Source organism: Leucoraja erinacea, chromosome 5 (assembly GCF_028641065.1).
Source record: "Leucoraja erinacea ecotype New England chromosome 5, Leri_hhj_1, whole genome shotgun sequence".
Lineage (NCBI taxonomy): Eukaryota > Metazoa > Chordata > Chondrichthyes > Rajiformes > Rajidae > Leucoraja > Leucoraja erinaceus.
In genome coordinates this window covers 63,597,930-63,614,260 of record NC_073381.1, presented here as the reverse complement: position 1 = coordinate 63,614,260, position 16,331 = coordinate 63,597,930, and the positions used below count along the sequence as shown (strand labels likewise).

The window sequence follows — 16,331 nt, the reverse complement described above, 5'->3', positions numbered from 1 at the left end:
TCTCCCAACCCCCCCCCCCCCCCCCCCATCCCTGACTCTGATTTCACATTTCACACCTCCTCTCTTTATCATTCGATGGTAATGGCAATGTTTATTCATTCACGAGAAATGACCTGGTCAGCATGCACCCCCCATTCTTATTTCAAAGGCTTCAAAGGTCTTTTATTGGGTACTAATTAAGGTACAGTGATATGCGACTTACCATACAGCCATACTAAAGAAAAAGCAACAATACACACAACTACATAAAAGTTAATATAAACATCCACCACAGCGAACTCCCCGGATTCCTCACAGTGATGGCAGGCAATAAAGTCCAATCTTCTTCCTCTTTATTCTCCCGCTGTAGGGGCAGTTGAACCATACGTCGGGGCGATCGAAGCTCCCGCGTCGCGGCAATCGAAGTACCTGCGCGGGGTGGTCGTAGCTCCTGTTGCTTGGAGCTCCCGAAGTCGGTCTCTAACCAGAGATCGTGAGCTCCATGATGTTAAAGTTAAAGTCCGCAGGCTCCCGCGGTTGGAGCTCAGACGTTGATTCCTGGCAAAGGGATTGCCCGCTCCACGATGATATGTCCCGCAGGCTCCCGCAGTTGGAACTCTCGAAGTCAGTCTCCAACAAAGACTGCCAACTCCTCGATGTTAGGCCGCAGAGGGGTCGGAGATACGAAACGGAAAAAAATCACATCTCCGTCCAGGCAAGAGATTTTTTTTTAATTCCCCCAACCCCTCACCCGCCACATAAAACAAGCTAAAGAACACTCAGAACACTCAGAACACTAAAAATATATATTTAACACATACTATTAAAACAACAAAGAAGGAAAGGACAGACAGACTGTTAGTGAGGCAGCCATTGCTGGTGCCACCCGGTGGTTTCTGTCCATGTATTTGTCCATGTATTGAGAGATTAAGGTAAACAACACTTTTTAGATCTGGAATGGCATTAGCCAAAGGATGGAAGTGTTCCTTCCAATAGTAAATCAGATGGTGACAATTCGGTGGTTACATGGTACCCATTATTGGTCCTGCCCCTTTAAATTTGTCATTATTCAATTAACTGAATTTAATGTCCCCAGCCACCACAACACGTTCAACAGATTTCCAGGCATGAATCTAGACCTCAGAATTACTAGTTTGGAAATATCACGATGCTACCATACACACAGAGAAAAAACACATAGATCATGCCTGGCTCACAGATTGTTAGGTGAAAGTCTCGTTGAAGGTTGTTAGGCTGGTTAGAGAACTAGTCAGTAAGGAAAGAGGGTCTTGAAGTTCAGGTTGGTTCATTGTGATCGGCAGATGTAGGTAATATTCATGTTGTGGGGTCTTAGAATGCTGAAGGATGGGCCTTATATCTTGGATGGGCAGTCCGAAGGAGGGATGATGAAAGGTACAAGCTTTAAGATTAAGTAGACCTACCAAGTACCTTGTGATTTATTATTGTTGAATGCTTTAAAATATGTCAGCTCTCATCACTTAAAAAAAAAAAAAATCCGCTTTTGGAACCTGGGGGTCAGTGACAAAACCAATATCGTTTACTAATCCTAACTTTCCTTGACTGGGTGCTGATGAGCACTTTCTTGAACCATTGTTTACCTTCTGGTGAATGTATCCCCAATGCCCTACTTGACGGGGTGTAACGGGATTTAAACCCAGTGATGATGAAAAGGCCAGCAATACATTTCCATGTAATCTCTGGAACTCTCTGCCGCCGAGGGTAGTTGAGGCCAGTTCATTGGCTATATTTAAGAGGGAGTTAGATGTGGCCCTTGTGGCTAAGGGGATCAGAGGGTATGGAGAGAAGGCAGGTACGGGATACTGAGTTGGATGATCAGCCATGATCATACTGAATGGCGGTGCAGGCTCGAAGGGCCGAATGGCCTACTCCTGCACCTAATTTCTATGTTTCTATGTTTCTATGTCTGGATGATGTGCAAATGGAAGGGAACTTTACCGACGGTGGTGTTCATGTTCTTGGAGGTAGAGTTTGTGGGCTTGGGAAGTCCTGTCAGAGTATCCTGGGTGAATAACTATAGTGCACGTTCGGTTCACACTGCAGCCACGGTTTTCCAGATGTGGGTGGAATGGTAGTGCAGCCTAGTAGGTTGGTAGAAAGCTAGTGAATTGCTTTTTGCTGGATGATGCAATCTTGGTATTTAGTTGTGCTTTTGATTTGCATCTGGTAGATAGTACAAAGAACCTGAACATCAGGAGGTGAGGCACCTGTTGCAGCATACCCAATCTACGATTTGTAGGACCAATTTTGCAGGAGATCGACACTGAAAGCATGTTGCTGGAGTAACTCAGCAGGTCAGGCAGCATCACTGGAGAAAAGGAATAGGTGATGGTTTGAGTCAAGACCCTTCTCCAGACTCCATTTTGCAGGGATTTGTAGGGGTCCCTGTTTTTAGCAGGGATATGGATCACATGCAAGCAGACAAGATTAGTTGAATAGGACATTATGAACACCATGGACAATGAGGGCCAAAGGGCCTATTCCTGTGCTGTAATGTTTTATGTTCAATGAACTATATTTATGGAGCTGGTCCAATTGTGTTTCTCTTCAAAGGTGTCCACGGAATATTGATGGTAACAGACTAAAGGATGGTACAGTAATATTGTTGAATGTTAAGGATAGGTGGCTAGACTTTCTCTTGTTGTTGATGCCTGTAGCATGGCACTTTTGTAATGCAGGTGTTGCATGCCACTCATGCCTGACAATTGCCTAGGTCTTGGTGCACATGGACATAAGCTGCCTCGCTTGGTGAGGAGCTAATAGTGAAATTGAGCATACCATTTCACACACTGTTACTCTATTCACCCAAAGTCAGCAGAACCCACTCGGGAAATCAGCTGTGACTACCACACGGTTAATACACAAAGTGTGAAGTTTTTCAGAAGCTATTCTATGCATTCCTCCGCTTTCTGTCCAACCTCTCCCTGTATCTAATACCCTCCAATCTAGATATCAAGCTGGTAAACCTCATCTGCATCCTTTCCAAAGCTTCTACATTTTTCCTGTGATGATGTGATCAGAACTGCATGCAATAATCCAAATGCAGCCCAAAAGTCCTATAAAGCTACATCAATGAAGGCAAGCATACCATATGTCTTCTTTACCACTCTATCCACATATGTTGCCAATTTCAGGCAGTTTTGGTGCTCAAAATTCCTATAGATATCAATATTGTTAAGGGTAATGCCCTTACATTTGATCTCCCAAAACCTCACACCTCACACTTGCTGAGATTAAACCTCACTTGCCGAACGCAATATTCCACCACTCACCCATAGGTCCCAATACTCACCACTCTCTAGAGAGGGGCGGGGGGTAGAGAGAAAGAGGGAGGGGGTTAGAGATGGAGGGGAGGGGGTAGAGAGGAAGGGGGGTTGTGGGCGTAGAGATGGAGAGGTGACTAGAAAGGGAGGGTTGATGGAGGGGGATGGGGGTAGAGAGGAAGAGGGGCAGAGAGGGAGGGGGTAGAGACCCCACCCCATCTCCCTCCTCCTCATTTCCCACATCCTCCCCCCCTCACTCCCATTCCCTGCCCCAGGACCTACCCAGGTCGTAGAGCAGCACCAGGGGCCTGCACAGCTTGAGAGCCCATTGTGATTGGTTCACAGTGAGAGGCAGCCACAGCTTGAGAGCCCATTGTTACTGTTGGCAATGTCCCATTGTGATGTCATTGTGCAGTCGGCAAGCAGCTTTAGAGCCCATTGTGATTGGTTCACTGTGAGAGGCATTGCGACATCAGCACTGGACGCTCTCTGAGAAAGCCATTTTGGCTTTTTTTGAAACTTTAAATCATGAATAACTTTGGAAATATAGGTCGGAATGCGACGGGAAGATGTTTATTGCTTCGACGGGGAAAATGTGAGTAGAATATGTGAAAATAGGAAGGCTGTGGCATAGCATTTGGAAGTAGATAGGAAAAAGCAGAGCATAATGATACAATGCCGGCACAAACAAAGAGTTTTATTAATATAGATATCACATAAAGCATGTCCCAGCACAGGTCCCTGAGGAATGCAACAGGTCACAGGCTTCTAGCCTGAATAGTGTCCATAAGAAAATGTTGGGGTAGATGATCAACAGCCTGCACAAAAAAAATCAATTTTAAGGAGAGTCTAAGGTGCGAGAGGAAAAGGTGCAGTGATGAGAAAGTTCCTGGAATTTAATATCCGAGTCTAACTGCATGGTTTCCCACAATGTGTAGGGGGGATCTGCAGATGCTGGTTTAACCCAAAGATAGACACAAAAAGTTGGAGTAACACAGCGGGTCAGACAGCATCTCTGCAGAAAAGGAATAGGTGACTTTTCGAGTGGTAACCCTTCTTCAGATTTTTGTGTCCATCTTTGCTTTCCTATAATGTATTGGTGCATCTCACTCTATTCAACACTTCCCTAAATACCCAGAAAGGCTTAATAATATTGCTGAATCCATCCAGAACGTCAAAGTGCACCTTGCAAGGTCTGATACTAGTGCATTATCTTAACGGGTTGAATCCACCAAAGTTGGGCACACTGAAACCAAAGACACATGGTGTTCAAATGATCAGAAGGTTGCTGTTCCCTTCCTTACTCGCCAGAGACTCCATGGTGCTGGATCTTGCCATAAGTTTGGCAGCAGCAACCCGATCGATCGATTGTGGTATTTTGAGGCGGTGTATTATATTCAGACTGCATTAGGGCAATGTTCAGAAACTTCTTACGGTCAATACTGACACTTGTATCTTCAACATTTGCTGCTATTGAGGGAGTGCAGCGTGGTTTCACCAGGTTAATTCCCAATATGGCGGGACTGACATATGATGAAAAAATCGGTCAACTGGGCAACTGGAATTTAGAAGGATGAGAGGGTATCTTTTAGAAACATATAAAATTCTTATAGGATTGGACAGGTTAGATGCAGGAAAAATGATGCCGATGTTGGGGGAGTCCAGAACCAGGGGTCACAGTTGACGAATAAGGGGTAGGCCATTTAGGATGGAAATGAGGAAAAACTTTTTTACCCAGAGAGTTGTGAATCTGTCGAATTCTCTGCCATAGAAGGCAGTGGAGGCCAATTCAATCAAGAGAGTTAGATTTAGCTCTTATGGGCCTGTCCCACTTAGGCGATATTTTAGGCAACTATGGGCAACTAGTTTGTTGCCACATGTTCGCCGGTGGTCGCCGGGAGTAGTCCCCTCAGTCGCACAAAAAGTCATACTCATAGCGTCTTTCTGGTCGCCGCTAAATTTTCAACGTTGAAAATTTTCGGCGACAGTGGGTTTGACGCCAATGAGTATAGCTTGACGTAGGTGCTGTCATAGGTTGTCGACAGGATGACGTAGGTTATCGCTGTTTTTTCGGCGATCTGTTACGACTATGACAGTCACCGTGGGTCAGACCCATTAGGGCTAAGGAATCAAGGGATATGGGGGAAAAGCCAGAATGGGGTACTGATTTTGGATGATCAACCATCCAGCTGGCTCAAAGGACCGAATGGCCTACTCCTGCATCTATTTTCTATGTTTCTATTTCCATTCCAAACTCAAAATGGGCATTGAATGAGTGCAATTAACTAACCCTATAGATATTATTGGTTAGAAATAGAATCAAAAGTCTAGAGAGTTTTATTATTAAATATACCGACAATGGGAAATTATATTCTTACATACAGCAGCTTAACAGGCCTGTGGTACATATAGATATCATACAGTAATCAAAAATCAATACATATCATACAGTAACCAAAAATCTATACATTAATAACACTAATATTCGTGCAAAAATAAAATTCTGGAGCCCTTTATACAAACAAAGGCAATCTACAAAAGTTCATAATGCTGGAGTAACAGGCTGCCAGAGTTACTCCAGCATTTTGTGTTTGTCTTCGGTATATAGCCAGCATCTGCAGTTCCTTCCTGCACACATGTTAATAGTTGCAGGTTAGCGTTCAATCCACTGCTTTAGAGGTTTCATTCAGAAAATCTGTGCTTAGAAGGCATAGACAGACCAGGAAATGAAGTGAAATTCGTGGTGCAGGGGGACGTCACCTAATCGAGGCTGTTCGAAACGGGAAAGGAGTGTCTCGTCGATGCCAAAGTTTCAGATTCCTGCTACCTTTTTCCTGGCAGGGACACTTCCTGGTTCGATATCCAAGCGCGGAGCGCGTTGCCCGTGGAACGGCCAATGGAACTTGCAAAAGATCTCCTCCTGCTTGGCTTTATTCCTTTTTTATTTTAAAAATATTTCAACTTTAAAAACCAAGACGGCCGTTTCCAAATTGCTGCTCTCAATGCCTCTCTCTGCGGAGATAGAATAAACAAGAAGCCGCGGGAGCGCCATGGGGAATTTCATCCGCACTCACTGTGTTTGGCTCAAGTGCATCTGCCCCTGTGTCTTCAAGAAACCCAAGCCCGAGACGGGGCTGCCCATTCCCGAGATCGTCAGTTTTCCAACGCTGGGGCGTCCGCTGCCCCCGGAGCCGGTGCCGACGCCTCCGTTCGCCGAGCGATGCAGGACCTACTTGGCTCTGTACGACTACTCGGCTCGCACGCCCGAGGACCTGAGCTTCGAGGCCGGCGAAAGGCTGGAGGTGACCGATCAATCACTGGACAACTGGTGGCTGGCTCGCTCGCTGAAGCGAGGGGAGGAGGGCAGGCAAGGATACATCCCCAGCAACTACGTGGCGCTCGACTGCAGCATAGAGGCACAGCCGTAAGTAAAGAGAGTGGAATACTCTAGTGCTAGATATGTCAGTGTTTGCTTCCTCGGGCAGTAATCTCGCATTGACTTCGATGTTTCGATGAAGATCGCAGTCATTCACCGCGATCCAGCTCAAATAACAATGGTCTCATGTCGGACCATCATATGAGGCAGAGAAATCGCTTGGGTAAATTGTTGTTTTGAAATTACTGCATTGAATAAACAGGCTACTGTCAGTGGCTGCCACAGTGACCGAACACTGTGAGTGCATCACCATGCACTTGCCTCAGTTTGTTGAAATTCAATCCCTGGGTTTCATCAGAAACAAGGATTACATGAAATCAGTGCTGGAATGTCTTTACATACTGCAACCATTACATGTTGTACAGTTTGCATCTTTGCTTTTTGATTTATACTTCAAGACGTTGGGGTTTTAAAAAGTACCTCGGTTGAATGCCTACCGCAAGAATGCGTTGGGTTACACGATGAAAATAACTCATTAGTTATTACGTACTGTTATACGTGTACATATTTTCTTCACACTTTAGGTAAGCTATGACATTGTTACATAGAAACATAGAAACATAGAAAATAGTTGCAGGAGTAGGCCATTCGGCCCTTCGAACCTGCACCGCCATTCAATATGATCATGGCTGATCATCCAACTCAGCATCCTGTACCGGCCTTCTCTCCATACCCCCTGATCGCTTTAGCCACAAGGGCCACATCTAACTCCCTCTTAAATATAGCCAATGAACTGGCCTCAACTACCTTCTGTGGCAGAGAATTCCAGAGATTCACCACTCTCTGTGTGAAAAATGATTTTCTCATCTCAGTCCTAAAGGATTTCCCCTTTATCCTTAAACTGTGACCCCTTGTCCTGGACTTCCCCAATATCGGGAACAATCTTCCTACATCTAGCCTGTCCAACCCCTTAAGAATTTTGTAAGTTTCTATAAGATCCCCCCTCAATCTTCTAAATTCTAGCGAGTTGCTGATTATTGATGACTGGACCTTTTCTGAAAATTTGGTAAATCAACAAACAGCATACAAATGCTGCTATATGTGACAAGCTTAGATGGGGCATCTTGGTCGGTATGGACAAGTTGGGTCGGAGGCCCCATTTCCGTGCTGTATGACTCCATGACTCTTATAAATGCTTCATTGTTTGTTGAGGATTCTTTTACTATTTTGTCATTTTAACCCGAGGTTAAGAAGCCCCACTTGAAAAATAAATGGACACATTATTTTCATTAAAAACATTTCTTGTTAATCAGTAGCCAAGTTAGTGGAATCCAATGTTAAGGCATGTGTTGTTGATGTTCAGCTGTGGTTTAAAGTGTACCATAGTTCTTTTCAAAATGCCTGTAAAATTAAGTCAGAAAACCTATGAACTGTAAATGAAAGAAAGTATGAAACTAGGGTAAATAATTATGATTGCATACAGAGGTAATCACCGAGGTTGGGCAAAAGTCAAAACCAAATGGGAGAATAGATTTTAAATCTTTAAACCTAAAGCAGAAGAGGATTTGGAATATGTTCACCAAATTATGCAATAATCCCAACAGTATCTGACAATTGTAAAAATCACACATTTTATACAATCCAAAGTAACACTTTAGAATAGTGGAAGTCTTGGACCTCAATAATAACAGTTAAAATATATTTGGACAGGTATATGTCTAAGAAAGGTGTAGAGGGTTATGTGTCAAACACAGACAAATGGACAACTTGGGGAGCATGGACAAGTTGGACCCAAGGGCCTGTTTCCAAGGCATATGAGTTTCTGACTCCATATACATCAACAATATGGGAGCACTTTCTCCAGAAGGACTGCAACAGTTCAAGGCAGCAGCTAGCCACCAACCTTTCAAGGGCAGTTAGTGATGGGTGACAAATGCAGGCCTTGCTGACAACACCCAGATCCTGAACAAGATATAATGTTTTAAATTAGAGTCATAGAGTCATACAGCGTGGAAACAGGCCCTTTAACTTTCCCATCTACTCTAGTCCCACCTGCCTGCATTTGGTCCATATCCCTCCAAACCTGTCCAATCCATGTACCTGTCTAATCGTTTAATTAACGTTACAATAGTCCTTGCCTCAACTATCTCCTTTGGCAGCTTGTTCCGTTCACCCACCACTCTTTATGCGAAAAAGCTACCTCTCAGATTCCTATTTAATCTTTCCCCCTTCACTTTAAACCTATGTCCCTTGGTTCTCGATTCCCTGGGCAAGGGACTCTGTGCATCTAACCCAAGGGTTCCCTACCTGGGGTAAATTTACCCGCAGGGGGTAAATTTCACCTACCCAGGGGGTACATTTGTTGATTCTGGATTTGTACATAGTTTTTCTCATTGACTGACTGTTTGGTTCTGGTATATCTGTTCATCGTTTGTTATTCATAAATAAGTGAAATAACATTGTCATGTGCTATTAAAGTGTTGCCAGGTGTAAACGGGATGAAAAAGGTTGGGAAACCCTGATCAAACTGATCTGACATGATTTTATGCAAAAGTAAAAAAAAAAGTAAAAGTCAAAGTAGCCTTTATTGTCATTCAGACCTTGCGGTCTGAACAAAATTTTGTTGCCTTGCAGTCCTACATATAGTATAAATGACAAAAACACACAATAAACACAAATTAACATCCACCACAGTGAGTTCACCAGGCACCTCCTCACTGTGATGGAAGGCAAAAATCTTAAGTCTCTGTCTCTTCCCTTCTTATTCTCCCCCTGTGCCAAGGCGATCCAGGCTTCAGATGTTGTGACCCCGCCGAGCGATGATAAGTAATGTCAGTCCCGCGGCTGAATCCGAGCTCCGCGAACGGGCCGGTGGTCGAAGCTGCCAAAGCTGCGGCCCTCCAGTCCAGCGGACGCAGCTGTTGTTGCGGGAGCTCCGGAGAACAGGTCACCAACCTGTGACCTGCGAGCTCCCGACGATGTCGTCCACTGGGCCCGCGGTTGGGTCGGGTGGCCGCTGCCGCTGGGTCACCGCTGCGACAGCTCCGTGGCCGGGTCGCCGCTGCCGCTGCCCCAGCTCCGAGGTCTGGTCACCGCTGCCACTGCCCCAGCTCCGTGGCCGGGTGGCCGCTGCCGCTGCCACTGCCCCAGCTCCGTGGCCGGGTCGCCGCTGCAGCTGCCCCAGAGGCCGCCAGCTCTGCTATTAGGCCTCGGCGCAGGCGGAGACGGAGACGGGGAACACAACAAGAGAAGTCGCATCCCCCCGAAGGAAGAGACCAAAAACATGTTTCTCCCCCCCACCCACACACACACACACAACCTAATAAATTAGCTAAAACAGGACAAAAGAACAACAAAAAAAAAGAAAAAAAGAGACAGACTGCAGGTGAGCCGCAGCTGCTAAGGCAGCGCCGCCATCTCTATACGATCACCCCTCATCCTCCTGCATTCCAAGGAATAGTCCCAGCCTGCTCAATCTCTCATTGCTCTCAACCTCTCAAAATTGGTGGTGATAAATCATCATGTGTGGCATAGGAATCTGCAGGATAGAATGTAGCTTTGAATTTGCTCTGTGGTATAAAGAAGGTGGCAATTAGTAATAAATAAGTTTCCTTTCATCTGTGGTTTAAAATAATCTAATAAACATCAGAATAGGACTTCATAATTCTTTATTCACCCTTTCATTTCTATAATAAAACAAAATATTTGTTTTATGAGGAAGGGAGTGGTGGATATAGATGAGTATAAATTGCGACTGCTTTAATACATGCTATTCTGTCATGTTGATTGCCCTCTTCACGTTTGATATGTCTCATGAAGATTAAGTCTTAACTTTATAGCAGCTCACTTAGTTGCAAAAATCACTTGCACCAATGGGTTGTTAAATTATTAGAAATATTTCCATGACTCCAGGAGGGAAATTAAAATGTGCTGGTAAAATTGATAGTTACCGCTGATAGGAATATTGACTTGGAACTTCCATTCAGTTGTGGGCTTTTATGGTGTATTTCTCCAAATGTAAAACTAACAGGAGAAAGTACTGTGGGATTTTAACTGTAAATTGTGCTCACTGCAATCTGTGAATCCACATTATTTTGCAGTCTGTTTGAAAACATTGCATTAGAAGCAGATTCTGCCCAGAGAAGTGGTCATATTCAGAAGGTGAATTAATAAGTACTGGGAATTTCCATCAATGCCTTCAGTAATTTTCCTAAAAGTAAGCTTGAACTTGGCACCAGTTAAGAAATAGGTAACTATTACCATTTGATTGGGAAATAATAATAACTTTCTTCAGGTACAAAGTTTTAAGCAGACCCGAAGAAGGGGTCAGTGTCTGAAGAAGGGTTTCGACCTGAAACATTACCTCTTCATTTTCTCCAGAGATTGTGCCTGACCCGCTGAGTTACTCCAGCATTTTGTGTCTATCTTCGGTGTAAACCAGCGTCTGCAGTTGCTTCCTACACATTATAAGCAGCGCTGTTGTGTGTGTTAGTGCAAGACACTTCAAAACTAGTTATTTGTGTTTCTGCACTGACATTTTTATTTAAAATATTCAATCTCATTTAATCTTAATGTCCAAAGAGTTCATCTTGGGATCAAGCTAAATATCAAGGTGTGAAATGAAGGCAAACAACCTAATCTGTTGTTATTCTCTGTGGTACCCAGTATAACATTGTGTACCACAATCCAATTATTAATGTTGCTAATTGTTGGAGATATCAAAAATTAACCACATATTCATGGGAAACATTAAGCTGAACGCCACACAGCAAGTTTCGGGAGACCATGGTTACCTATAACACATCACTGGATATGCTTAACTAATTCATTTCGTTGTTATGCCAATTAGTTTCAAAATGCAGAATGATTTACTGTTCCAGCACACAACAAAAGCCACCCAGTATATAATATTTTCAATATGTGCCATTACTTTAATTCCACTTTTTTGTTGATTTCCCCATTTTAGTTTACATTTTCCAAGCAGGTCTTTATTTTAAAGAATTCATATAAACTACTTAAGCAATTATTTATGACAATGAATGTCGCGTTCTGATTTTCATCTGTATGCTTTTTCTACAAAAATAAATCCTAAATATTTTTTGTGTCTATTCTAAATTGTGACTTTTTTTTGGAGTAAACGTCTTCTTCAATGAAAATAATCATAATCTCTTCAGTTTCTTGTCTAAACTTTAATTCCCATTTTTGGTAACAATTAGGTGAACCTGTACTACTGTACATCATACCCTTTGCATATATTTATTTTGTATTTTGGATGAGTAACATAAGATCAACTCAAATCATGTATAAGATCAAGATTTGTACATTGATATCACATCAGGATTTATTTTAGCTAGCTCCTCTAATATCTGTGGCGCTGCTATCTCTAATAATCTATGTATCTCATATCAAATTCTCTTTATCACATAGAAATATGGAACTGCAGATGCTGGGTTATAAAAAAAGAAAAGTTCTAGAATAAGGCCTGAATAGCATGAATGTGGAGAGGATGTTTCCAATAGTTCGAGAGTCTAGGACCAGAGGCCATAGTCTCAGAATAAAAGGACATACCTTTACTCAGAGGGTGGTGAATCTGTGGAATTTATTACCACAGACGGAGCATAAGTCAATGGATATTTCAAGGCAGTGATTGACAAATTCTTGATCAGCAAGGTGCCAGGGATTATGTGGAGAAGGCAGGAGAATGGGGTTGACAGGGGAAGATAAATCAGCCATGAATGGCAGAGTAGATTTAATGGACCAAATGGCATAATTCTGCACTTATAACTTTTGAACCTATGAGCAACTGTGTGGGTCAGGCTGTATTTCTGGAGAACATGAATAGGTGACATTTTGGGTTGAACTTCAGTCTGAAGAAGTGTCCCAATCTGAAACATCACCTATCCACATTCTCCAGAGATGCTGCCTGACTCACTTTATGGGTTACAGCATCACTTTATGGGTTTTACTCTCTCTTTATCATGCTTCATTTTTAGGATGTATTTATTTCCTTATTCTTTAAGACTGAATGATATTCAAGATCGCATGCGTATTCTCTATTTACAAAACTCAAGTTCAAGTTCAAGTTACATTTATTGCCACATGCACCAATTGGTACAGTGAGATTTGAGTTACCACCAGCCATACTAATCTAATCTAATCTAATCAACCTTTATTGTCATCTTGCAAGCAACAAGTACAGTGCAAAATGAAAAGACGTTTCCCAGTGAATAGCGGAGCCTCGCACATGAAATTTAAAACACTTCTCACATAATAACACTAAAAAAAACAATCCAGTCCCTGATGGTACAGAATAAATAGTTAAAATCAGGTAAAAAACACAATGTTAAAAACAGTAAACCAATCATAAAAAAATGTCCGGGGCCGCTGATTTGAGTGGCCAGTGCCAGTTATTAAAGTGTCCGTGCCAGCCGCAGAGTCAAGTCAAGTGACTGTGAGTGCAGAGTGACTGTTTAGCAGCCTCACAGCCTGTGGTAGGAAGCTGTTTAGCAGCCTCGTAGTCCGGGCTTTGATGCTTCGATATCTCTTGCCTGATGGCAAGAGATCCAGTTGTGTGTGGAGGGGGTGCAGTTTGTCCTTGGCAATTCTCTGTGCTTTCTTCAGACAGCGGCTCTGGAACAGTTCTTGTACCGAGGGTAGGGAGACGCCAATAATCCTCTCTGCTCCCCTCACTACCCTCTGCAGAGCCTTCCTGTCCGAGCAGTTGCAGGTGCAGTACCACGTATTGATGCAGTACGTGAGTACAGACTCCACCGTGCCCCTGTAGAAAGTCCTGAGGATGTTGGTGGGGAGTGAGGCCTGTTTTAGTTTCCTCAGGAAGTGCAGTCGCTGATGGGCCCGTTTGACGGTCCCAGTGGTGTTCCTGGACCAGGTGAGGTTGTCCGTTATCTGCACACCGAGGAACAAAACGAATAAAAAGAACACAATACACGATAGAATTTAACATGAACATCCCCACACAACGGAATCAATGTTTCCCACTGTGAGGGAAGGCAATAAAATTCAGTCATCATCCTCTTTGTTCACCCGTGGTCGGGCATATGAGCCCTCCGCAGTCGCCGCTACGATGGCCCAATGTTCACGCCCTCTCGCCAGGATGATCGGAGCTCCAACGTCAGAACGGAAGAACATTCTCAGCAGCTTGGAGTTTCATCAGTGAGAGTATTGAGTATGGAAGTTGGGAGGTCATGTTGCAGTTATATAATAGACAATAGACAGTAGGCCATTCAGCCCTTCGAGCCAGCACCACCATTCAAAGTGATTATGGCTGAACATCCACAATCTGTACCCCGTTCCTGCCTTCTCCCCATATCCCCTGACTCCGCTATCTTTAAGAGCCCTATCAAGCTCTCTCTTGAAAGTATCCAGAGAACCAGCCTCCACCGCCCTCTGAGGCAGAGAATTCCTCAGACTCACAATCCTCTGTGTGAAAAAGTGTTTCTTCATCTCTGTTCTAAATGCCTTACCCCTTATTCTTAAACTGTGGCCCCTGGTTCTGGACTCCCCCAACATCGGGAACATGTTTCCTGCATCTAGCATGTCCAAATACCTTAATAATCTTATATGTTTCAATAAGATTCCCTGTCATCCTTCTAAATTCCAGAGTATACAAGCCCAGCTGCTCCATTCTCTCAGCATATGACAGTCCCGCCATCGCAGGAATTAACCTTGTGAGGTGTTGTTGAGGCCACATTTAGAGTATTGTGTTCAGTTCTGGGCGCCATGTTATAAGATGTTGTTAAGTTGGAAGGGGTACAAAGAAAATTTACATGGATGTTGCCGGGATTCAAAGGTCTGAGCTGTAGGGTGAGGTTGAGCCAGCTGGGACTATTCCCTGGAGTGCAGGAAGATGAGGGGTCATCTTATCATGGTGTATAAAATCATGAGAGGAATAGATAGTACCTGTATAATGTCATCGATTTCTTGCATACAATAGAAACATTCCATCTACAATTCTTGGATCAATTTTCCTTTCCACGAAACAATTGAAAACCTTACCCTCTTCTCACTGGCAACACCCAAGATCTTTAGAATTATTTGATCCCAATGACTTTGGCACCTGCAAGGGATTTTATTAGGTACACAAAATTGCTGGAGAAACTCAGCAGGTGCAGCAGCATCTATGGAGCGAAGGAAATAGGCGACGTTTCGGGCCGAAACCCTTCTTCAGACTATTAGCACTATTTCTCAGAACAATAGGACAAGTGACTATCTATCCTAAGTAAGTCTGTGGCTCCACATTCGCAATATCCAAACTGCAAATATATCGATCTGTTAAATTTTTGTGCATTTGTGATTATAATTATGAGGAATTTGTTGTAAAAGTGTGTGATCGCAATGAGAAAATATGCAAAGTTAAAATTCTTTATCATGCCAGATGGGAAATGTGTATGACACATATCTAGACTTACTGCTTTAAGGGAACAGAAGAAAAATTGGTGTTAGATTCTGGACTCTAAAATAGAGTAAGTTATCAAGTGCAAGTTTTTGTCTGCTTTTGATACGGAGAATTCCGAGAGTGCAATATATTTCAAATGGAGATAAATTAAAATTAAAATTGAATGGGTGTTAAGGGTTATGGGGAGAAGGCAGGAAAATGGGATTAAGAGGCAGAGATCAGCCATGATTGAATGGCGGAGTAGACTCGATGGGCCAAATGGCCTAATTCTTCTCCTATAATTTGTGAGCTTGTGAAAATTGTGATATGCTGTAGGCAATTTCCCCAGGTAACTTAATTTAAAAGTGCTAATAGTTTCTGTTTCAATTTCAACTTATGCCTGTAAAAATGATTAACATGTTCCCAATTATAGATCTTATATGCACCAGCTGGTCACAAAATAGTAATGATCTCTCTGTGGAATTGTTACCATATGAGCGGCACCTGTGAGAAATAATGCTTTCGTTTTAGCTTTGATTTAATTGTGATAAAGTAAACAAGGCAATGGGGCCACATCAAAGAATGCTTGAGTAGTTGAAAATGTTATTAAGGCATTGGCCACATCTGCAAGTTTGTTTGCCTGTTACTATTCCTTCTCATAATTCAATTGTGGTTCACTTGGTTTAACGTCATAGTTCAGTACTTGGTCAGAAAATGGTTGTGATGCAATTAGTCATGCTGATTTTCACTTCTGATTGTCTGAACTGTGTTTCTGATGAGAAAAACTCCACAACGAGAGAACTATGCAACTTTGTTATATGTGTTAACACTGGAGAGGTTTAGTTTGACAATGCTGAATTGATAATATTAAGATACAAACCATACAGTTAAAATATGTAGGAGAACTTGAGCCTTTGGGGAATTATTCTTCATTTCCATATTCATTTTATTTAGACAATAGACAGTAGACAATAGGTGCAGGAGTAGGCCATTCGGGCCTTTGAGCCAGCACTGCCTTTCAATGTGATCATGGCTGATCATCCCCAATCAGTACTCCATTCCTGCCTTCTCACCATATCCCCTGAATCCGCTATCTTTAAGATATTTAAGATATCTCAATTATATTAAAGACAATCAACAGATATAATAGAAACATCTTTTGGTGATTCAGATATGAAAATTGTAGTTGCACTATCCAAAAGCAACAATAGAAAATTCTTCCAAAGCTATAAAGGCAAGAGGGTTGTAAAATAAGAATTAAAATCCTTTTAGGATGTAA

At 42.9% G+C, this 16,331-nt stretch overlaps 1 protein-coding gene across 1 annotated transcript in view; it reads left to right on the top strand.

Moving 5' to 3' along the window:
• Positions 1–6,114: 6,114 nt before the first annotated feature.
• The window catches only part of frk (fyn-related Src family tyrosine kinase), a 114,595-nt gene continuing 104,378 nt past the window's right edge, over positions 6,115–16,331 (top strand). Inside the window, exon 1 of the mRNA XM_055635779.1 lies at positions 6,115–6,705. Within this exon, the coding sequence (XP_055491754.1) occupies positions 6,332–6,705 (374 nt within the window). The 5' untranslated portion in view covers positions 6,115–6,331. The remainder of the gene's footprint in view (positions 6,706–16,331) is intronic.